A 24,417-nucleotide genomic window follows, 5' to 3' on the forward strand; every position below is an offset into this window, starting at 1 on the left:
AGAGGCATGAAAGTATCTAAACTGTGATCCAAAAGAGCAGTTTGAACTCCAATGCACTACAGAATTACAGTCTGTAATGTTGTTGTTTCCTCTCTCTTCTCAGCCATCCCAAGACCCTCTTGCCTCAGTCCAGCAGACCCTGGAGCTCAGCTCTAGTCCTCATCCAGGAGGAGAGTCCTTTCAAAACTCAATGCCCTTGCAATCTGAAGATGTGGAGCTTCCCCAAGCGCCCCCTGTTTTCCCCACCCTAGAGTCTCTCAGTACCATACAAAAGCAAGACATTGCATCTCCAGCATCCTTTCCAGTGTCAGGAGACACCACAATCCCTCCTGTGACACCAGATGTCCCTCAGCAATTCCTTCGAGAGCCTCAGGAAAGCCTGTCTCCTGAGAATTCCAGCAATAATGGAGGGGCCGGGGTTGTGTCCATGCCCCAGATATCAGCTCCATCTCAGCCACAGCCTCAACAGTCACAGGTTCCCTTGTTCCCCCAGGAAGGGGTGGCCCAGCTTGAGAGGGCAGTAAGGGAGCTACAGGCCGGAGGTAACACCACACTCCAGCAGGTGTTGGAGGCAGCAGTAGCCCAGCAGCAACTAAACTCTGTGCTGTACAGCCCCTCACCCTCTCCAGACTCTCTTCAGCAGCATGTCCAAGAAAACATGAACAGTCTTCGATTGGGAACCACAGATAATTCCCTGTCTCCACAACAACAGTTACAGATGCAACAGCAACAGCAACAAATAGAGCAACAGTTTCAACAGCATCAACAAATGCAGCAACAACAGCAGATCCTTGATAACATTCAGCATCAACAGCAGCAGCAACATCTACAACAGCAACAGCAAGTACTTACCAACATGCAGATCCAACAACAACTCATGGAGAATATTCAACAGCAGCAACAGTTACAACAGAATCAACAACAGCAAGTCCTTAACATTCAGCTTCCAGATCAGCAACAACAGAATCAAATGCTCACCAATTTACAACACCATCAACTACAACAGCAACAGCAGCAACAACAAAATCAAGCACTGAGCAACTTACAACAGCAGCAGCAACAACTGCAAGAGCAGCAGGTCTTGGAGAATTTACAGCAGCAGTTTCAGGCTGAGTTGCTCCAGCCACAGATCCACTCCACATCACAAGTCCAGCAGCCAGTGTCCCTCCTACAACAGGCCGGAGAGCTGCTCACCATTCAGACCAGCTTCCCAACGCAGCCTCCATCCCACACATCCCCCCCACAACAGCTTTTCCAATCACCCAGGCCCCTTGCTGAGACCCAAGATTCCCAACAACAGGTCCAGGCTGCCCTGCTGCAGAATACACTGACTGTTCTGACGGGTGGCAGTCTCGGCTCAGAGCAGCAGTCCACTGGGTCAACCATTTACCTTTCCCCAAATCCTCCACAACAACAGCAACAGTTGGCGTTCATCTCATCTATGGAGACCTCTACCAACCAGCCCCAGTCTGTTACAGTGTTCCAGAACCAACCCCAAGCTCAGCTTTCCCAAATGCAACAACAGAGCACCCCCATGGAGCAACAGCAGTCTGCACAGCAGAACCAGCAACAGCCACCACAGCTTTCCATGGGCCAACAGGGCTCCTTGTTCCAAAGTATTCCCAGCCACTCACAGGCCAACCCTGTGCCCCAGAGCCAACTCTCTCAGCCCCAGCAGACAGGCCTGCTCCTCTGCACAACAGATCTTAACCATCAGGTTATGCCACCAACTCTACTCTTCAGCACCCAGAACCAAGGCCCTTCCCCTATAGGGAGCATTAGTGTTGGAATCCCTCAGCCCCACCCAGCAGAGCCCATGTCCTTCCAAGACCAGAGCTCCTCAGGCAACAACTCAACATCCAATGAGAATCAACAGCAGAGTATGTTCCAGGAGCAGCAGCCGATGCAGGTGGGCCCAAGCCCCGGCAGCGTCTCAAACAGTCAACCTGTAGAGATGTTCCTACCACAGACATCTCTGTCCGGCCTGCAGAGCACCATTAGCTCACAGGAGCTGAACAATCAGGCGGCCGCCCCTGGCACAACCATCTTTGTGGTTCAAGGTGGTATGGGTGTTGTCACCAGCCCGGGCCAGCAGCCACCAGAGCAGCTTTTCCAGACAACCGTGGGTGGGAATGTGGCTCCACAAGGACAAGCCAACCTGTTTGTGTTTGGCATCCAGAATGGTAAGATGATTTTAGGCTTCCTTATGTTCGAAGTACAATTAATCAGCAAAGCTTCATTTCTACCAAGCAATTTGGCATAGTTCAGCTCGCCATGGCACAGTTTAAAATTCTAAACCCAGCTCTGGCTTGTGTTTCCACTGCAGGGTGTGTAGTGTAGGCCAGATGGCCTTAGGTGTGTCATGTATGTAAATAGTGTGACATCACATTGACGAAAAACCAACTGCCTTGAATTTTCTCTTTTCTAATGCTTTTTCTAATTCTATTTAAAATCTACGAACTAGAGCTTTAAAATTGGTGCATTTTGTCTTTTTAAACCCCCATCTTTTGATCACAAGTGATGTTTCTCTGGTGACCTGTTGAAGGCACTGCAGTGTGTCGAGCTCCACCGTTTAGGTGTCAGGTACCTCAACAGAAGGGACCATGCAGATTGATTATTTGGTACTCTGAGCCACATCTCCACCGAGTAGTGCAGTTTGTTTTGGTACAGTTCGCATTTGTTTGCGTTTCCATTGGGAATAGTACCAAAATAAGTAGCCCTTACTGTTTAATTTCTAGGGCACCCTTCCTTTGAGGTACCAGAGTAAAATGGTACAGTAAGTTCAGGGTTCCATAAGTTCACCCAGGACAGTCATCTGAATGGGGCGACAGAAAAATGTAACTCCCTTGCGACTATCTATCTATTTTCATACAAAACTTAACGTCTTGTTGAGCTGCCGGACGTCCTCCATTGTTGTCCGTTGTGTAGCATTCAATGTAGTCATTCATTGTCGTCACACTGGTACTATGGCACAGCCCACGCCCGGCCCCGCCCACCAAATAAAGGCACTGTTCTGTTGAAACGCAAACCTGGCCCAGGGCTTTACCATTCCAAACCGTACCATGCTGTACCAAATCAACATAGCATAGCATTTGATATTTGAAACACAAAACTGTGGAACAAACTAAACTGAACCAAACTGCTTGATGGAAATGGGCACTGCCATGCACAACCCATAGAGTTAAACATGTGTCCAAGTTGCACCACAGTTACCATCACTTCAATTAATGCCATTTTCTCTTCCTCCCAGACTCCCCACAGCTGCTCAATTCATCCGGATCCCCCCTGCCCGCTCAGAGCCAGGCTCAGAACTCCAGCCACATGCAGCCCCTGTTGGACCAGTCCATGACCCAAGCTGCCTCCTCAATGCCAGCCTCCATGCACAGCAGCTTACAGAACACCCTCCAGGCACAAATTCAGTCCCGTTTAGAGAACGCCATGCAGACCAGCCTGCAAAACGCAATGCAGACAAATCCACAAACGGCCCTGCAGTCCACCTTACAGGCAAACATAGAAACAAGCCTGCCGACTCCAATGCAGACCAGTCTACAGACACAGATGCAGAACAGCTTACAGAATCAATTGCAGGCATCAATATCTGCGTCGTCAAGCATGGATAAAATTGAGGACCTACTTGAAAGCCTACAGAAGTAGTAAAAAAAAAAACAATTGGACAGTGTGTTCCCAAACAAGAGTGAGTGATATGTAGCTGAAAGTTTTACATCCTAATATTAACAAACAGGAGTGGCAGTGTGTGGTTTTAGGCACCAGTGCTACAAAAATGTCGAAACATTTTAAATATTTAAATAATCAAATGCCCCTTTTATCTAAAAACCCAAATTATGATCTAATGTAACTCTGTCATTATGACATTTTTATCATGAATTACAGCTTTCTTCAATCCATTGACCTTGAATTGATGAAGCCGCCTTTGTTATTACCCCTCTTGCAGGATCAGAGAGGCCTGTAATAACAGCTTTAAACATCAGTCTCAGAAATGCAGTGTTTTTTTTTGTTTATGTTATTTTAATAATGTGAGCCCAGGAGATGATTATGATACATGTCTATCAGGTTTAGTGGTGAAACTGGAAAGGGATGAAGAATGTCGGTGACACGGTGAAATGGGGAATAGAAATGTGATGGAGCTGAGGCTGTAAGTGCAGGCAGAGGGTAAAACAGACAGCCAGGGTGTGGGCATCACATTGCACATACAGTTAAGTGTCAGATGCAGGAAGAATCTCATTTTGTGAGCATGAAAACTCACTTCACTCAAAAGCAGAGACTGTAAGGCTCTGTGTATATGGAGAGGTTACCTGGCATTAGGACAGGAATTAAGTAATTTTGCAATATTAAAAGGTCCAGTGTGTAAGAATTAAAGTGGAACTAAAGCTCTAAACTGCTTTTTTCAAGTATAAACCAGTGCATGTGGATATTTAGTAACGTTGTTTACTGATCCATGTGTACGTCTTCACCGTTTAGTGTTAAGTATCGAAACATGTGATTATCTATCTATGCCATTAGCTATTTTTAGTCCACTCTTTCATCACCCTCTTGTCTAATCAGCACAAAGCTTGTCCCAGACTCCTCCCCCTTTTCCCCCGCCTCTCTAGGACAGAATTCACAAACAGGCCACGCCCCCTCACTGCCCTGTAGTCTCCCTCACTCGGCTCTCAGCCCACTTCTTGGCTTTTTTTTTTGTTTTGTTTTGTTTAATTAGGCACTGGGTGGAGTTAGCTGCAGTAGAGGAGATTTAGTTACCATTAAAGCCTCTTCCACACTAAAATTAGCTTTGATTTTTGACCACGTTGCCATTACAGTTAAGCTCAGTGGCTTGAATAGTGGTTTGTTGTGTTGTTTTTATCTCTCACACCTGTCCCTTGTTTTAAAGGCAAGGCAGCTTTATTTATATAGCACATTTCATACACAATGGCAACTCAATGTGATTTACATAAAACAAACATTTAACAGCAAGAATGAAATACAACGGCATGTAAACCATTTTCCGCTGCTAATGGAATTAAGTGTCCCAAGTTGTAAAAGTATGATTTGCTTGAAAACGTAAATGGATAGCGGCTATGCTAACAGCCACAAGATGAATGCACATCTCTGTCATGGGCTGTAGAAATCAAGCAGAGAAGAAATGAGCATGTTCACTTGGGTATTAGTGTTCCTACTAACGCTGATTAAAAAAAATTAAATAAATCTGTATTTAGTTATTTGAACAGGGAGTGAATTAAACATGTTACCAGCGGTCAAACAGTTGCTATTAGTTTCAAATGTAAAACACATGCTTTTACTGGTTTGTCCCTTCAAAGCTACTGTAGAAACATTGTAGCATTTGCCTACAGTACATATACAAGGCTACGAAAACAAAACCGTTTTTATTTGAAAGCGGTTTACACACACGCACAGTTTGGGCCAATAAACCCTCCTTAATGTTACACACTGGACCTTTTATTCTTCAATCATCTTTGTAGATGTTTTTTCTAATAAATCAAACCCTCGTGTTTGCACATGTCAGCAGTTGGATTAAATTATACTCTAGGAGTAAGTAAGTGAAATTTATCTTCCATTAATTTGTAGAATGTTTTGCTATAGATGGAGGACAGTTGAATGTTGACGTCAGCTCTGCTAACACAAACACAAATATGAAGTCAAAGTCCTTAAAAGTTCAGAGAGGGGAGTGAATATGAAACACTCATAAATGAGATTCAACCTAAAAGAATAATGTGACTTGGCCTTTTGTGGCCTTTTAAGCACCTGCCAGTGTTTAGGCCTCATCCGCTTTCTTGGTGAAATTCTCCAGAAGCGTCGTAGTGAGTCTATCTTTTTGTTTTTTTCTTTCTTTCTTTCTTTCTTTTTTTTCTGAAGTTGGCAACTTTTACCAATCTAAAGTGAATGGAAAAAGGAACTGTCCACTCGTGAAAAATGGAGTGTTGTGTTTTTATAAACATTTTATCTCAAGCACTTTATAACCTCTTTTGTGTAACCAGCTAATCCTTATATCCATACACGGCTCTCTACTCACAAAAGCTGAATTTGTACTCGGAAATGTCCAGTAAAAAAGTAAAAAACCCAGAAAAAAACAAAAGACAGACAGCCATCGTCTTTGTAAAAGGTAAATACATGTTAACCAAGCATTTTTACATTTTCTCATATTCCCAGAATATTTTTTTGAGGTCAAGTTTGTATAGAACGTCTGCTCACTGTCGGATCCCTCGTCGTGTTCACACTCAGTCCAGGCAAGTCTATCAAAATTAGCCATTCCCACAAAAGCATTGTCAGGTTTCTTCACACTGACAAAACCAGAAAAATGACTGATATATTTAGACTGTGCTTTGAAATGAAGGTTTTTTTGTTGTTGTTGTTGTTGTTGTTGTTGTTGATGATGATGATGATGATGATGATGATGATGATGTACTATTTACCGTTGAGTCTGTCACTTGAGACGGTTTTACCTTGTGTTGTGTTTGGATATTTAAGTTTTTTGTTTGTCTCAGTGTTGGTACCGTGCGCAGGCTGGCACCATGTGAAGTTGGCACCCAGTCCTCGTCCCTTGTGTTGTGAACGGGGAGGGGGTGGGGTGGTGTTGGGGGGGGAGGGGGTGTGTTCACTGGTTAAAATGAAATCTCTGTTACATAGAGGCTGCCATTTTTCTAGTCTATGGTGCTATGTGCAGGAGTGACGGTCACTTCTGATGTGATGTTGCTATGTTAACACTTTGTACTTCTATCAACAGCGTTGGCATCATGTGTTAGTGTTGTGGCAGAGTTGAGTGGAGAGAGAGAGAGAGAGAGAGAGGGAGGGTCAGTGGGGGTCAGACTGGAGGGCACCCAGGCAAACCAAAGCTCTTGTTGTCAATCTTCACCATCTTGTCTCACACATGTCCTTTTTTGTTTGTTTGTTTGTTTTTTGGAAAAGCCCTCATCATGTTTACTCATTATTTTTTTTTTATTATTTGCTCATTTGAATTATGCAGCTCTCGACACCGATCGCAGTTCAGCACGTTGCTTTGTTTTTAGTACATTTATACATGACATGTAAAGGTACTACGTCTCATTGATGGTTTATTTACACTTCCGACCATTTTTGAAACATTTCTCATCACATTACTCTCTATTTTTGATGCAAAGTAACACTGCTGTATTTTCCATATCTACAACGTTGGCCAATTTGGCGTTATCACAAGTCCAAGTTTTTTTCCACGATACTTCAACTGTTAAGGAGTTGGCGTCGCTCGCATATGATTCTGTTTACATTTTCATAGTCATACTATTTTTGTCCTGCAGCTGTTCGTGATCCATTTTAAAGTAACTTATCTTTTTTAGAATTTTCTATCCATGTATCAAAATGTAGAGTATTTTTGTAAAAAAAAAAAGAAGAACTAAAGTTTTCAGTTTACGCTCATGGCACAGAATTATCACTGCTGGTGTTTTCCTGAAATTAAGAGCAGGTTGATGATGAAGTTTATGACTGAAATTGGTAATCAGGTGGACGTAAAGCAAATATTAGGGCTGCAACTAAAGATTATTTTCATAATGGAGTCATCCGTCGATTACTTTCTCGATGTATCGAGTACTTGTTTGGTCATCAGTGTTAAACCAAACCTGCAAATGAAGATGTTCTTGAAACCAAATGAATCAGTTTGAATGATTTCTTTGTTGTATGGAGCAAAGAACAGAAACTTGTTTTAATTATTAAAAAAACACTCAAACCGATGGATCGATTATCAAAATAATTGACAATTAATAATCGAATAATCGTTGCAGCCCTAGCAAAAAATGTCAGAATTTAATTCTGCTTCAACGGTGACTTCACCCAATTTGTATACTGTAATAAATGGGCTCGGTTTGTTGTGTGCGTGTTTTTTTTTAATGTCATGCATCTCAAATGGCACTTTGACTCATCCATTAACTGTAGATCAGGTTAGAGCGCAGTAGTGATGTTTCCAAGCATTCCATTCCTCTTGGTTAGGGGGTTTTAAGAGCACATTAAGGCTGTGGAGGAAGTGCAGAACAGTGATGCCTCTTAAAAGCCATACCAACACAGACGGCCAACCTGTGACTTCACTTTCATGAATGTAAATTTTACCTCATGGTGTGCACGCGGAGCTCGCGCCGCGTCCAACATCGGACCAATTTCACTTTCAGAGAACGTATGTTTTGAGGTGGAGGGGAATGGGTGGATGTGGCACCATCTGTCATTTGTGTCACCGAACGTTTGTCTGCAGTCGTGGTGTAAATGTCATGTTCTTTCACGTCCTCAACGTTTCATTTTGAGCAAAAGAAAAAAAACAAAACCCCAGGACGCTCAGTCAGTCTGACTCTCCGAAACAGCCACTTCCACCTGAACCACAACCGTGGTGTAAAAGCATGTGATTCAACGGTGACAAAAGATAGCACACCACTGTTGTACACGCTGATCGTTGTCGTCCATCAGTCATGTATATTTAAGTGTGAAATATACTGCAGGGGTATCTGGAATAATCTCAATTGTGATGCTTTCAACAGAACTCTGTGTGCCTTGATAACTTTACATTTCCTCTGCTGTGTTCACTCATGTCCCTTTTGTGTCACCGCTTGTCCACTTTCTCTTCTCGAGGACTGCGCAACACCAGGAAACAAGTTCATGTCTACTACACACGTGCAACCATAGCCCATATCAATCTAGTTTGGAAAACTAACGTGAGATATCGAAACATGATACTGTGCAACTCGTTTGTTCTGTTGAAAACCTTTGTTCGTTTTAAATCCATGCCTCGTGAGATTTGTAGATGTGAGGGGGGAAAAGGGACAAGACCGCGGTGATTGTTTTACGGAGAGCTTTTGTTGTTTTGATGTGCTTGTCGACATTATTATTATTATTATAATTATTATTGTTGCTGTGAAATGCTTGATCAAACGGAGCAACCACGATAACTGTTAATTGCCAATAGTGTGTGAGCTGTATCTCGTGTGTAATCAGTTTGCTCATTCTCTTCGTTTGCTTCCGGTTTCACATTCTCCGACAGACACTTCTGTTGTATCCGTTCTGTGTAGCTTCAGCTTTAGTATCTAGCCTTAAGACCCTACAGTAGGGATAAAGGTCAACCCCCTCGTGTGTTATCATACATTTGAACTATTATTAACATGTACTTTGCCTTGGTATGGACATTTGTATACTCTTCCGTTTATATCTGTAATCCTGCTGCTACAGTAAATAAATTAATAAAAATCTAAAAGTCCTGATTTGTTTGTCTCTTCCTTTCCTCTGTACATTGAAACTTATAGATGACTACATTTGGTAACAATGAAGCTCATTTAAACTACATTTACCAATCTATGTATTTAAGACAATTTGCTTACTTTGATTTGAATGAACCTCATTTAGGTGATACAAATTGTAGTAAATACGTTTGGCAACCATTTTCTTTTGTCAGTGCAGTTTTGTCTTTTTGGTTTTTTTTAGAATCACCTCAACCAAAGAGGTTATGTTCCTGCTCACATGACGAGCATAACTCAAAAAAACTGACATTTTTAGAGATGATTCCAAATCCATTTCAAGTGCATCAACACTGGGAAACTGCAGCCTTTGTGGAAGTTTGTCATCTCCAGTTAAAAGTAATTGTAAGGTTTCTAGTGTGTTATTACATGTGAGTGGGGGGGGGGGGGGGCGATGACGATAAACTTGGAGATTTTGAATTTAATCATATAAGTTATTAATTGTTGTATGCAGATTATATCAATGGACACAATGTTTGAGGAAAACGACTCTCATTTTCTTCAAACTTAATCATTCAAGTCAAAATTCTAAGGATTATTACTGAACTACAGGAGTAGGAACACTGAACAAGAGCAAGAGCAACGGAGGCGGTGTTCTTCCTCTTAGCATAAGCACACATGGCTAACCTGTGTGACAGGGAGGATGTGTGTGAGGTCATGCGACACTGAATCCTGCTCACTGGGCTTCGGTGAATGTGTGTAGTTTCAGTGCGTATTTCATCGGTTTTTGCAAAGTAATTAATATACTCGATAATGTCAAATGAATGTCTTCACAATATTATCTTATGCGACATATCCCGTTCTGAGAATTCAATCACAAATATTGCACTGAATTTACACAATGCTATTAATAACTAGGGAGTCAAGATTAAAAAAAAAGGGAGTTTGTTAAGCTTGAAATGAGGGGAAAACTCTGGGCTTCCAAATATTAGGTGAGTAACTTCATCACAGACTCAAGTATTCTTCAACAAACCTTGAATTTCTCCTTTCCTTATTCATTCATTCATTCATTCAGTCCATATAAAATGCAGAGTTTTACCATTTGTCTCAAAGACACAAAACTGGATTAGACTACATACTTTGTATGTAATCTAATCTATACTACATACTAATGTATGTAGTTGGACACATGTCTTTTTGTTGTCATTTAAATAAAAAGACTATTACTACACAATTAGATGATTTTGATATTTTGTCAATAGATTTTTATTAATACTAGTTTGAGTTCTTCAGATTTTATGGATTAGTCACCACCATCACCACCAAATAAATATGAAAAATTACAAATTAACTTTTTTCCTCCTTTATTTAGTACAAATACAAAAGCATTATCATTATTATTATTATTATTATTATTATTGTTGTTGTTCCATGTCAATCTCCCTGTTGTCAGATTAGCAGTCAAGTATTGACTTTAATTTCACAGTATGTAATTTCAGCAGCTAGGCGTCAACAATAACAGAAAAACCTAGTCGGGAAACATGGAAATTCTTATCTTGTTCTGTGGTTTGTTGCTTCACAGGGAGAGTTTCAGCAGCAGCAAACAGCAATGAGTCATCCAGATGATCCATTAGTGACAAAAACACACACAAAACACTGGATAACGTTTGGCCTGGAAGTTACAGCAGATTACGGCAAATATGGATTTCTATGGATTTAAAGAATGTTGTTGTTTTTAATGTATTTAATGTAAATGTCACATATTATTTCATTGATTAATGACAGAGAGGTGAAAACAACAACCGTGTGTTGGGGATTAAGCTGTACAATGAAACACTACTTTATTCAAGTCAGATAGGATTAATTTGAGGTTATTAAACCTATTATGTCAGTCTCACCCGTTTGAACTATGTTCTTGTGCCTTTCTGTTGACTTTTTGTTTCTCAGAAGGAAGTGTAAGGAATTATTTTAAGTTTTGTTTCCCCTCTGTTGCCATGGTGAAACTATTGATACACTAAAATATTGTGATTTTTCATGGGTTAGGGTAGAGTGTTGCTATGACAACATACAATCGAGTGGTTCATTGAGAGTCGCTCTGTGTTGTATTCAGGCCTATACAGTATATAAGAGTGGGATTGCTTTGCTCATATTTACCAACATATCACAACATCATACTGTCACCTCTGTATTCAGAATATGTATTTTATCTCCAAATGAATGCCGATGCACAGACCCGGAGGTTGTACATGTGCTTAACTCAAAGTGAAACAACTCAAATCTGCTGCTCTGGAACCAGAAACTGTTTCCCCTCTGACAGTAAATCAACCACGAGTTTTGAATTGTTGAAGCTTCTTTCTGCAATGAGACCCCGGTCACAGTTTACTAATTCCCCTCTTTAGAACAAGTTGAAAGAAAGAAAACAGATCCTCGACGTCAAAATCCTGAACAAACTCTGTGTTCTTCCTGAGACCGAGGCATGCCACCATCACAGCAAACACAGCCGTCATACCGTATATGAAATATTCGCGTCCTGAAGCGGGGTCCGCAAAATTAAATGAATAAAACCAGGTCTGCGGCCCAAGAGGAGCGTGGACATCATAGTGGTCCTGCTTTGTGGTGAAGAAGTCCAGTGGGACTGTGAACACGGCACTGACCTCGGCTGGGTTTGGACGCGGACAGAACGACTCCTCTATGAATCCAACCACCGGAGTCACCAGCAGACCGCGCTGTTTAAACGACACGAGCAGCAAAAGTGAGACAAACTAATACAAACCCTAACACGGATGTGTTACATTGTGATCGATCTACCTTATTAATGATCGGCAACAGTTTACAGACCACCTGAACACCATCAGGTGGTAGACCTATCTCCTCCTCTGCTTCTCTCAGAGCTGTGTCGACTTCATCTCTGTCACTGGGGTCTCTCTTTCCTCCAGGGAAACACACATCTCCAGCATTGGCCCTCATCTAAATAGAGAGAGAGGGAGAAAAATTGGGTTTAAGAGCAGGTAAGACGCATAATTATGTTTGTATACATGTATAAGTGTGCTAAAATAAAAATCAAGCTTTAGAATACGCCTTTTATATGCAAGGCCCTTGCTTTACATGGTCCACCATCTTGCACTGCCATGTATCTGCAGCGTGTCCATTTTGAAGAAGAATAAATAAAGCTATGCATTTACTTATGTAGAAGATAAAAGAACGAGAGAGAGAGAGAGAGAGAGTTGTGAAAGTGTGTTCTTTTCTGGTAGTTTCCTGGTGCACTTGGGAAAGGGATTAGTGAGGGGAGGAGTCCTCTGTTGTCGATGTCACCAACTTAAATGCACTGTACCTTTTCATTTTACTGGTAAAGTACAATCGTACAAGAGGACTGAAGTAGATTAAAGATGTGAAAATAGAGTGTTTAACATAGTTCTTATCCCTCCTAAAAATGACAAATGTGGTGTCATTTTAGTGAAATGATGTAGACAGCAAAGTGTAGCCTTAGAAGCCCAAAGTTCATCCACTATAGTGAGGCATTTTAACATTTCATATTACATTTTTACATTTTAATTTAAAATTTGATTTATTTAGTGAACAATGAAATATTAATTTCAGAGAACAACAACTTCATTCTTGGAAAAATGGCTTATGAAACCCCATTATTATTAAAGTTTGTGATTTTTGAAATTGAATGTGACCCTTGGACTGACATTACACTAAGTCAAAGGTAAAGTGCACATATGTGAAACTAGAGCTATAAAGTGTCACAATTCACATTCTGTATTGAAATGAATGAATTGTATCTACAGTGACAAACGAATGACATGCACATGTATGAGGAGAGTGTGATGTGGCTGTGGTTGTTACCTCCAGTGAACGCAGGGTCATCAGTGTGCACACCTCTCCATTCTTCACCAACAGTGGAATCAACACCGAGGCTTGGGGCCGGTCCGGCAGATGCGACGCACTGTTACCGCTGTCAAACAGCTTTAAATTGGCTATAAGCTGTTCTTTCTTCTCCATATTGACTTCGGACTAGAATGCGAGCATTTCACTGGCGTTGAGACAAAAACCAAACAAAAGTATACACTAAAAACTAGTTTTACGAGTAGGACTGCGGTTATCTGACGAGTCATCTAAAACAATCATATAAACGGTGTGTTTTAAACCGGTCAGTTCAACTTTGCCAAACACATGGACAGTGTGTTTGAAACCGGTTAGTTTAACTTCAGCAAACACATGAAAAGTGACGGAGGCACAGCTGTCCATTTAAATTTACGTCACAGGATGAGACGAGAAGCTAAAGGCGATATCTACAAATGGCCTGAGGGGGGCAGTGTTACGCCTTTGACGTTTTCCTCTGCCACAAACCGCAAGAGAAGAAGACGCACAGAGAGAAAGCTAGCCGTAGTTTAGCTTCTCAAGCTACTGCAGTGTTGCCAACGTAGTGGTGTTGTCGCTGTATTTAGCGACCAGGTTTTCAGAGACACAAGACTTGTTTGGCTTCCTGGTATAAACCTAACTACATCCCGAGAAGGAAATGGCCGGTTCTGTCGCACGAGCGCTTCATATCGAGCTGTAGCCTATTTATTTACTGTGGGCGGAGAGTCGGTCAGTCAGGGGTCTCAAACTCGCGGCCCGCCGACCACATGAGGCCCTACACTGATTTTAAATTTATAATGGAAATTCACCTGAAAAAAGTGAACAATATATCTTTTTTAATAATAATTCTACATGATATTTATCACATTAAATTAATATTTTGATTTAATACTCATTTCTGTTATTTACAGATTCATTTTGCACCTTTTTTTGTTGTGAACTTTATATCAAAACAAACACTTATACTTCATAATGGTGTGCAAACTCTCTTCTAATATTTTTAATTGCAACATCATGATGGATTATCAAGATATGATTTTAATTTCTGACTGAACAGTGAATTTTTCCCCAACTGTTGGGTCTTTTTTCACTTGACCGGCCCCCTCCTGAACAGACTAGAAGTTCACTGGCCCCCAGGTAATTTGAATCTGAGGCCCCTGCTGTAGAAAGAGATGGAGAGAGAAAAGATGTGACCACTCAATAGGCTGGGGATATGCAGTGCAGCTAACCATGTGCGGAACAATCACTCATCTACATTGTTCAGTGAAATCAAAATAGTGTCTGTGAAAATAGGTTTTCTTTTCTCCTCCCCTCATTTAACAATTCACTGTTCATCTTCAACACTTGTTTTTTTTGTGTCTGAAGGACAGGGTGGTTTTTAGTGATATCTAGTGTCTTTTCAGCCTGACTTTAGTTACTTTTCATTGACAGCAGTTGGCAACAATGCGCTACTGCTAAAAATGCTTACGTTTAAGCCATTTTATGACTATATGCACTATTCATATAAAAATTAACATTACAAAGAAAGAAACAAAGTTTGTTTCTGAAAAAATGAACGGGAAATCTACAATAAATACATTCAATAGTAGCAGTGTCAACAATATTATATTTAAATAAACAAGCCTCCATGTTTTCATCTTGATGTGTATTGCTGTAAACAGGTCCTTCATACATGAAATAAAACATACAGTACATTCCAAGTCATTTTATGACATAACGAGGGAATATTCATATACATGTCAGCATTATGAGTCTTAACAAAAATGAACAAAGGAGCTGGTCAGCTCACTGAAAATAAAACAGTAGCCTGAGTGAGACCTGTGATGCCGGAGCAAATGAATCTCCTAGATAAAACTGCAATTTACAGAGTACACATAAAATAATAAATAAATTAAAAACTAACAACCAAAACATTCTTAATATACATAGGTGATCCCATTTTATGAACATGGGCAAAAGAAACATTTGTCTTTAGGTTATTTACATTCCACAACTCACATTTTGTGGATTCTTGTGTAGAAAAATAAATAAGATTCCAAACAGTGGAAAAGCTAAGGAGGGGTCGTCACAGTGGTCGATTCAGTCATGGCTTCTGCAGCATTACGTCTGCTCACACTTTGTACTTCTCCTTGGCTTGGTCATTCAGTATGCAGATGTGCTGGAATACAGTAAATTTTTTAATTCATTTTTAATTCTGTTGTTTCCTCATGTCCTCAAAAAAATGACCTAAAACCCATGGTTACGTTTTTGAAAATGTGACTTTTTTTTGATAAATAAAGTATTCAGAATCAAGCATTTCTGCACCAGAGCAAGCAGTTTTCATTTTGTCATTGTGGAAAATCAGCTTACAAGACAATTATCCAGAAATACAGACCAACAAGTTGGAGAAAAACATACATTAGAAATAATAAACAAATAAATCATCCTGTTTTTGACACATAGGTAACTTATATTTTCAACTTTAACAAAGATTTCATTCTGTCATTGCTGAATTATGAACAGACACTTTTCTCATTCAGAGTTGTTTTAAATTCAAACCTCATAGTGTGGACAATACAGAAGAAATTGTGACTCATTCTCAGTTTCATCTACAGTAAGTACACCTCCAATATGTGCCTGTTTTTTGTGTGAAACAACATAAACATAAACACGGATATGGAAACGTAACAACAGTAATGACAATGGGTGGCCCTTTTAGCAATAGATCTGTTTTGTATTTCAACCGATATCTCTTGCATGATTTATCCAACAAAGCCAAAGTCGCAACTGCACACACTCGTGACTCATGACACTCATGAAGTAAGTCATCTGCCAAGTTTGAACCTGTCAAGCGACTTGGTTGGACAGTTATGCGATTAACAGATAGATGGACGTTCCTTGAATTTATACAAAGATTCACAAAATTTCAAGCAAATTAACTAATTAAATTAAATCTGTCAATTTCAAAGGTAAAAGGAAGGTTGCTCAGTCTCAGCTGAGCAACTAAATACTGATTTGTTTGAGACATACACACACACATATATATATATATATATATATATATATACACATACATACATACATACATACACACACACACACACACACACATATATATATATATATATGTGTGTTTGCTTAACCAATTATTTTGATGATGTATACTGTATAATTACATTTGTACTTTGTGATTTCAGTTATTTCTAACTGTGTTCATTCTGCATATATGCTGTACATCAACATCCTAAAGAATGGCTTGAGTGTCTTTAGTCTACCAAGAATCCTGTGATTCCCTCCAAAAAGCAAAATCTTCTTACTCACCTTGTTTTCTGACATATTAAGAAAGAGATTCTACAGTTGAATCATTTTCACATTTACACATTATTGACCCAGGAATGCAACCCATATCTCCCCGAACAGCATGCAGCTCTATTCTTTATAGTCTGCTATTTTGTGCTCTTCTTTACTGTAAATCACCAAATCACCGAAGCATACTTTAATATGAGAAAAACACATCTATATAATACATTTTTATTTATTGTATTCTGGTGTTTTTGTTGATGGGGTTGCTGCAAACTGACCGAGTCTTAGCCAAGTCTTATTTGTAATTTGTAAAATAGGTTTCCTATTAGTTAAAAAAAATGATGTTACAATTAATTCTTCACTTGGAGTAATCAACCACTGCAAACTTACACTGAGGTCTCTGAAGTACTCGTTGTAGTCCAAAGCGTAGCCTACAAGAAAAGCATCTGGTACCTCAAAGCCGATGTCTGAAATAAATAAAAAAAGTGCAACAATTACCAGGGAAATGTCTAAAATCTCAATATTTGACCGAGGAGTCTGGTGTATTTAGTGTCCGGCATCACAAACCCTGCGGCTGTGTTTCAGTCCAGTGACTGTGTCAGACGGAGTCATGGAGGAAGTACTGAACTAATCTAGGGTGACCATACGTCCGTATTTCCCGGGACATGTCCGTATTTCACGTCCTGTCCCGGGTGTCCCGGGTTATTTTTAGAAAGTGAGGAAATGTCCTGGTTTTTAAAATTACCTTCTTTGGACCATTATATTTACATGCACTAGGGCACTGCCCACGGCGCTGCGTGCGACGTAGCCTAATCCCCGCCCCTATGCTGTCAGCCCTATTAATCAGAACGTAGACAACGTGACTGTCAGTCATACGCAAGCAACATGCCGAAGCGCAAGTGCTCGTTTACCGACGAATTGCTAAAGAGTTTCCCGGCTTTCAGATCGGGTCGAGACAAATGGGAAGCCTTGTGCACAGTGTGCAAAGCAGGCACATATGTCTCGGTGTCCAATGGAGGTGCAAGAGATCTGAAAATCCACCTGGACACAGAGAAGCACAAAACAGCTGTCCGAGGCGAGGGTAGTGCTAGCTCGATCACACAGTACTTTCTCAGACCAGGGAACGAGGATGCAGTGAATGCAGCGGAGGCTGCATGGTCATTTCACACAGTGAAACACCACAACAGTTACAGATCCATGGACAGGAATTGTTGACTCAAGCATTTTGAATAAATACATTTTGAATAAAATTATCATTTGTTATTGGAGTTATTGTAATTGACTTTTACTGAAAAGCATTTTTAATAAACCAACTAAATATCTTGTTCTATCTATATAATATAATATACCGGTATAATTGAATAATATATATATAATATAATAATAATAAAATACTATTAAAGCAGCAGCATCCTCCACATGACCGCCCACCCACCTTCAAACCCCCCCCCCCCCCCCGACAAGGTGTCCTGGTTTTCCCAAATGAAAATATGGTCACCCTAACTAATCCTTTAACTGCTTTAACTGATTCTAATGATTCAGTTACTGAAAACAACTACTTTACAAGTCACTAGTCACTCGTTTGTGTGTAAAAGTCAGGGGCAGTTTCATGTAGCTGTGCAGTGATGACTCCGCCCACGTTGAGGAGGTACTATATTGTAATGGAAACACGACCTAAACTGTGCCGTGCTGAGGCGAGCTGGGACCATAGGTGGAAAAGGGGCTTTACAGTAGAAGAGGTTTTAGTAAAGTATCAAGACGCTGCACTTTTACGGTCTGTGTGAGGTTGTGCTTAAGCTCTCAGAGCTGTACCGGGGAAAGTCACAACGCTTACTGTAACAGCTGTCCTTGAGGGTCAATCTTAAAGGGATTAACCAACTCAAACCTAAAAGCATTACATAATCACAGACAGTGTAAGCAAAGGGGGTTGTCGGGCATGCATTAGTGCGTAAGTGCCTGGCTTGGCTACATGTGGAGCAAGTTTTCCAGAAATAAACGTTAATCCTGCATGAAAAACACAGCGTCACTAAATAATTTCACAGATGTCTTATTGCAGTATTATGTACTCACAGTCTGGTCTGTACCCTGAACTCCTCGGGGTCCTCTTCACCAGAAGACTTCAGCGATGAATAAAGAAAATACAGGAAATAGGAATCAGAGGAAGTTGGATTTCACTATAAGTGACATAAGAATCCAGGGTTTTCAGTTAAATCATATTTAGTTATATGAATATGCAAATTAAAATGCAAAAGACAAGAATTATAATCTACAAAGCCACAGAATTTAAAACTAAATGAATTTAGACTTGATCAAATATGGGCCGCGGCTTTGTAGCACTGCTGCTGAAAATAATTCTAGCAGAAACACTCAGAACTAGAACAGAGGCTAAGTCGTGACCACTTAATGAAAATAGAAAAAAAAATAATCTAATAGTTATGGTGCATACCATCATGGGACCATACAGCTTAAACAGCTGCTCCCTGTTTGAACTTTAACTTTTTCACATTTTCCCTGTTTCCTATGTGTCCTCCGCCATATAAAAATGTATAACCATGATACTAAATTCACTATCATACGTCATTGTTATTGTCATGTTTTGGTCTACTGCACATCTCCTTCATTATTGCCCGTGTTGAGAGGATTTTGTTAGTTTTTTTTAGTTGTTCCTGACTCCAAATGAGGGTCTAAAGGCAGAGGACGTTGCTACGTGAACAGACTATAAAGCCCAGTGAAGCAACCGCAAATTTAGGCTGTATAACGGAATTAGAGTTGATTTATGATTTAAGAAAAAACAGTTAAAAAGAAAGGTCTACAATGTGTTTCCTCACCGAGTTGTTAGCAACAGTAATGTCAAAGTTAAACCTCAAAATACTCAGAGAAGGAACAGGAACTTCCTGCATTTCTTTAGTCAAGAATGACTCAATGTGTGTGTAGCAACCGGCATTTAAGTCCGAATTGTATTTAAGCTATTTGAGCAGTTTAATATCTGCTCTGTTTCCATCATGGTAAGGATTGGAATGGTAAAGCCCCTTTTCCTGCAAACCAACAGTTCCCCTCTGTGGAAACACTGCTTTAAAACAGAAAATGATGATCTCAAAAGATGTTGCATTACTGCTTTCCTCTGGCTTTAATCGTCTAATTTTAATTTAGATTTAATCGTTTAATTTTAATCAATTAAAGCCATCTACTAATTGAGAAACCACTCATCACTTAAACACTTCACTGTGTAAACCAGCTATCGGGAATACATGAGCGAATGGGTTCCAACATCCACTGTGCAGTTAACAATAATAAGAGCAGAATCAGCTGATGCCTCCCCTTTTTTAAATGTCTAACTATTACAGTCTTAAAATAGGGAGTCCATTAGCTAAGAGCACTCTCCCTGAATGCCAGTTATACTTAGGCTCTATCATTTATTCAATAATTGCTGGACTGTGAACTGTATATGATGGTACCTACCTTACAACTTTAACCATCTTGGGATTACATTCACTCAGCAGGGAAAGTAGTGTCTGCATCGTCCTTCCTGTCTCAACAATATCCTGATAACAAAGCAGCAGACAAAACACAGTCACAATAACACAGAGGCATCAACAAAAGAAAGAAACACGACTTAACTAGAACACCACCCAGTGGTTGTACACCTGACAATTAAGGTCTACACAATTTTCTTTTGGCAGACGTATTAAATGCACTTTCATTGTCTGTGAGGACACAATGACCACCCTAATCTCTGACGTTAATCTGTAAATCCAAGTGAACATTTGTGCTAAAACTTTAAAAGATTCTTTACAGGCGTTCTTAAGATAATGCATTAAAAAAAAACATATGCACGATCACAGTGATCTTGACATTTGACCTCTGACCACCAAAATGGAATCACCTAAGTCACTAAGTCACCATCACTCTCGAGATGGTGCATTTACGGGAACTGGACAAACGGAAAAACAGCCACAGCTGTTGCAAGCACAGAGGATTACAAACATGACACAACATATCATTTTAACAAGATGAACAAATGTGATAATTGCATATTAAAAAATAAACAATAAATAAATAAAGGTGGGTCACAGGAGATTTTTTTGAAAAAAGTTCTAATGACCATCCAGATTTATTTTTTGGTCTTTTTTTTATTAAGATTAAACCAGACAATATAGGAAATATACTGTATGTGACACTTCAGGTCTGGTCTGGACTCTTTGGAGGAAAAATATCAGGTTTTCCAACAGCTTGACTTGCCTTTGAGAGTGGACTTATTTACACAAAATGTTTTATTTTAGTTTATTTTATTTTATGTAAACTGTGATATTTTGAATGGAAATATTTTATTGAAAGTTGGTCTAAAACTCATACAAGATGCATATGTAGTGCTTAAGCAGGTCTTGGGTAAACCTGGCGTAATCGACCTTTTTTCACAGCAGATATTTTCCACATGAAATGGCAGGACAAACACACTTGTGACCACCGATGTTAATTAATATTCCACTCCATTTAGGATTAAGAGAGTCAGTCCTGCTGTTCTTCAGGTATAAGAGGAGGTCACACTAAATACTTGAGCCCTTCTTGTTATCCCCAAAATCTCAAATTTGTAGCAAGGAGGTGGAGCCTTTACTAAACTTGAAACACTTTGGAACTCTCTCCTTAATGACAAATTTGACCCTGGCCTTATTTAAATCCAGTCTAAAGAAAACCTTATTCTTTATCAAAGCTTTTGGGAACAACTGAGTGTACATATTTAGATTAAAATTCTCATTTGTTCTTATATATTAGCCTTAGTTTCTTAATTGCTCCTGGTCACTCTCTGCTGTCTCTACCCCGCCTCTGCTTCTTTCCTTTTCTATCCCTTTTTGCCTTTCACCCCAATCAGCCGAGTTCTTCCTGTTAAAGGGGAGTTTCTTTTTTCTCCACTGATTCCAAGTGCTTGTTCATTGTGTGATCTATTGGGTTTGTTTTCTATGCCTTACCATGTATAGTGCCCTGAGATATTTGTACGGATATGATCATTAGGCACTTTGTAACATACTGCATACATATAGTATTTGCTATATTGTCTGGTTGTATTCTAACCAAGAGAAATTATTATACATTTGTCATAATGGCCCAAGACCTATGCACAGTGCTATATATTGCAATATTGAATAATCGTGTGTTTTGTCACTGTGATATAGAATGAAAATAGAAACATCTTACCTCAACAATCAAAACATTCTGCAGAGAATAATGAAAGAATAGTTAAGTGAGTATGTATACATCCATACGAGAGTGTGCAGTTTGTTCCTGACAAACATGAGATGACTTACCTTGCCTGAGAGATTAGACAGCTCATCCCCTCCTATGACTTTGACACTGTTCGTTGACTTGTCATTCTAGAAGAAGGAGAAGGAGGAGGAGGAGGAGGAGGAGGAGACATCATGATGCATCTTACAGTGTGGCTACAGTTTAGCCTAAATTCCCCTTGTTTGTTCCACCTTAAAAGCCTCAAGTCTACCGATCAATTTCTAAAATGTCTCTGCAGTGATGGCATGCCAAGTCTCCACACACACTCAACACCGCAGTGGCTCATTTCTGATGCAACATAAATGATTCTCCTTTACATTTTGTCAAGACCATACAGCACAAGTCACCCCAGCACAAGTGGTTCTTGGTAATGAAAGAGAGAAAAGGCAGCTTACGCAGTAGCTCTTCACCCTAATGAAATCCACTGTCAGCGGGACTGATTTATCACTGTTCTGGTTCAGCGCTTTAATGTAGTCCAGGAGGTCTGCAAAGAACTTGTAGCCTCCTTTAAGCACACACAGCGCCACAATGTGGTGTCCGCCCATGTCCCGGATTATGTCACGGGCAAGACGCTCGGTTCTGGAACACAGAGGAGACACAAAGTAAACACATGCGTCGTAAATCACATTGCAGTGGGGACTGCGGCAGGACATGACATTTAATTAGGGCTGAAACGAATGATCCTTTCCATTGTCAATTCATCGGTTATTTATTTTTCTCAATTAATGGATTCTTTGTTTTGTCAGAATGGAGGTCAAAAATATCATCAGGCATTTCCCGGACACCAAAATGACTCGATTTGTCAAAGCTTCAGTTGATTAAACCAACAATGATAAATAATAATTCTGCTTCTGCTGTGTACCAATGGCAGCCTCTGTGCAAAACCTTGCCTAAATGTATACATAAAAGTCTTATTCTAAGACTAACCCAACATTTCTGGTTTTAAAATATATAAACCCTCCTATATGTTACATACTAGACCTTTAAAAAGGTGAACTTGTTTATATTTAATGCTGTGGAGTGTAAAATGTGTCATTTTTGTTGTTGATATTATCATTTTGCTTCTATTTAGTCAAACAATGTAACATTATGTGTAAGATGTGTCCTTCATGTGGAAACAGGCTCCGTCAAGCAAAACTACCAGACCTGACTGTTGATGTGTATACAGCAGCAGTGACAATAGGAGTTTATGATAGTAAACTGTTGAATGATCAGGTTTTTTTGAGCAGTAGAACCTTTTAAAAGGGCTCTTTGTATTTTCAGTCTTGAGCCGTCTTACTTTACTAGCAAAATGTTGCTGTTGCCTCCGTAAAACAAATCGTGTCTTGACATCTTGTGTGTTTGTTCTGATTATTCATCGAATCATTGTTGCAGCCATACTCACAGTACATTTTACCACACCTGGACAATAAACCCTTCCTACCACATCCTATTCAAATGTACTTCAGGATGTGTGCTACAGTGATTTGTTAAGCTAATACAGTGTGGTTCAGTATTTCCATGAAAGCATGTGTTTATGAAGGACAATGGAGCACAAAAGAGCCAGAGAGACTCAGATGAGATGTTCCGTCCATTGTTTGGCACAGGTGGTGCTGAGGCTGCAGCTGATTGGTTTACCTGTCCATGATGAGTCCATGGGGGATGATCACCTTGTCCAAATCGCTCTCATAATGTCTAGGGACACAGAAAAGGTCCAGCTCGTGTCCCTTCTCGTCATCCGCGATCTGGAATTAAAGTAGAAGTCACGTCTCTATGTGTTTAAGTGTGGTCAGAGTGGTTGGCTCTGACATACACACACACACACACACACACACACACACACGCGCTCCTAGCAACACTGAACCCCTCGACCACCTGTTCAACATCACACAAACATGAGTGTGGAGGCAGGGGACGAAGACGCATCTAAAACAGTAGAAACAGAACAGTGAGACAGTATAAGGGAGGTTCCTGGCACCTGCCGTTGAACTACACAGGCCCGCAATAGCCGCAACCACGCCCTGTTAACTTATTAGAATCCCCAAACAATTAAAAACCCAGCGGTTTAAGGACTCACCTGAAGGTAAGACGCCATGTTTACGGTGTCGGCGGTGTACTCCGTTCAGTAGCAGTGAAATGACTGAGGAGTCATGGTCCCGGAGGGGAGAGAGGAGGCGCTCCTCCGCACTCGACACGTACGTACGCACGCGTCGCTTTGCCGCGCGCAGCACGAGCGACGCGTAGAGACGTTCGTCGCGCGCGTCCTGTTCAAAGTGAACGGCGTTGCGGTTGACGCGTGCGCGTCCGTAATGAGCGACACCATCAACCGCGCATAGATGCTCCTCTGTGGGGCTGTATGAGCGCGCGCGCGTGCCCGCTGCGGGGGCGAGGTTGTTAAGCCTTTTACGTCATACTTCAGAGTCCAGTTCACCTCCGTAATAATCTGATTTACTAGACGCAACCTGACCTTAAACGCATTGCACTGATTGTTGAAACTAATACTGGCTGCTGCACACTTTCAGCAGTGATGAAGTGACGCAGTTTAAATATATATATGTACACACACACACACACACACGTGTCTGTGAAGGTTCTCAGTCACCCAGGTCATGGTCATCTTCTGCGCTTAGCTACTTGAAGATGTTCCACCGCTCATGGTCCAAGAGGCTTCTTCAGTTCTGACTAACTGGTGGAAGAAAAAAACAGATATTTAGTTTGAGGCTGAAACATGACTAGAGAGTTGTTAAGTTAAGCATGTTGTTGGTTGGTTGCTGATATCGGTCACCTACAATGTTGCCCTAAATGGATCAACAGT

At 40.4% G+C, this 24,417-nt stretch overlaps 3 protein-coding genes across 7 annotated transcripts in view; 1 reads left to right on the plus strand and 2 right to left on the minus strand.

The window, feature by feature from the left end:
- Positions 1 to 6,462, plus strand: part of nfat5a (nuclear factor of activated T cells 5a) — a 28,770-nt gene extending 22,308 nt beyond the window's left edge. For all 5 annotated transcript variants that reach the window (XM_058646527.1, XM_058646528.1, XM_058646529.1 and 2 more), the window contains 2 exons: positions 104 to 2,183; positions 3,251 to 6,462. In XM_058646527.1, coding sequence (XP_058502510.1) covers positions 104 to 2,183; positions 3,251 to 3,654 — 2,484 coding nt within the window. In that variant the 3' untranslated portion in view covers positions 3,655 to 6,462. The remainder of the gene's footprint in view (positions 1 to 103; positions 2,184 to 3,250) is intronic.
- Positions 6,463 to 10,547: 4,085 nt separating this feature from the next.
- Positions 10,548 to 13,677, minus strand: nudt7 (nudix (nucleoside diphosphate linked moiety X)-type motif 7). The gene is made up of 3 exons (XM_058645751.1): positions 13,050 to 13,677; positions 12,009 to 12,167; positions 10,548 to 11,926 (listed from the first exon to the last, which is right to left on the minus strand). The coding sequence occupies exons 1-3, from the start codon at positions 13,203 to 13,205 to the stop codon at positions 11,573 to 11,575; spliced, it is 669 nt and encodes a 222-aa protein (XP_058501734.1). The 5' UTR covers positions 13,206 to 13,677; the 3' UTR covers positions 10,548 to 11,572.
- Positions 13,678 to 14,653: 976 nt separating this feature from the next.
- Positions 14,654 to 23,924, minus strand: hprt1l (hypoxanthine phosphoribosyltransferase 1, like). Its single transcript, XM_058646299.1, has 9 exons — positions 23,680 to 23,924; positions 23,241 to 23,347; positions 22,019 to 22,202; positions 21,647 to 21,712; positions 21,537 to 21,554; positions 19,806 to 19,888; positions 18,417 to 18,463; positions 16,737 to 16,813; positions 14,654 to 15,222 (listed from the first exon to the last, which is right to left on the minus strand). Exons 1-9 carry the CDS (start codon positions 23,695 to 23,697, stop codon positions 15,175 to 15,177), a joined length of 648 nt encoding a protein of 215 aa, XP_058502282.1. The 5' UTR covers positions 23,698 to 23,924; the 3' UTR covers positions 14,654 to 15,174.
- Between the last annotated feature and the right edge of the window lie 493 nt (positions 23,925 to 24,417).

Source organism: Solea solea, chromosome 12 (assembly GCF_958295425.1).
Source record: "Solea solea chromosome 12, fSolSol10.1, whole genome shotgun sequence".
NCBI lineage: Eukaryota > Metazoa > Chordata > Actinopteri > Pleuronectiformes > Soleidae > Solea > Solea solea.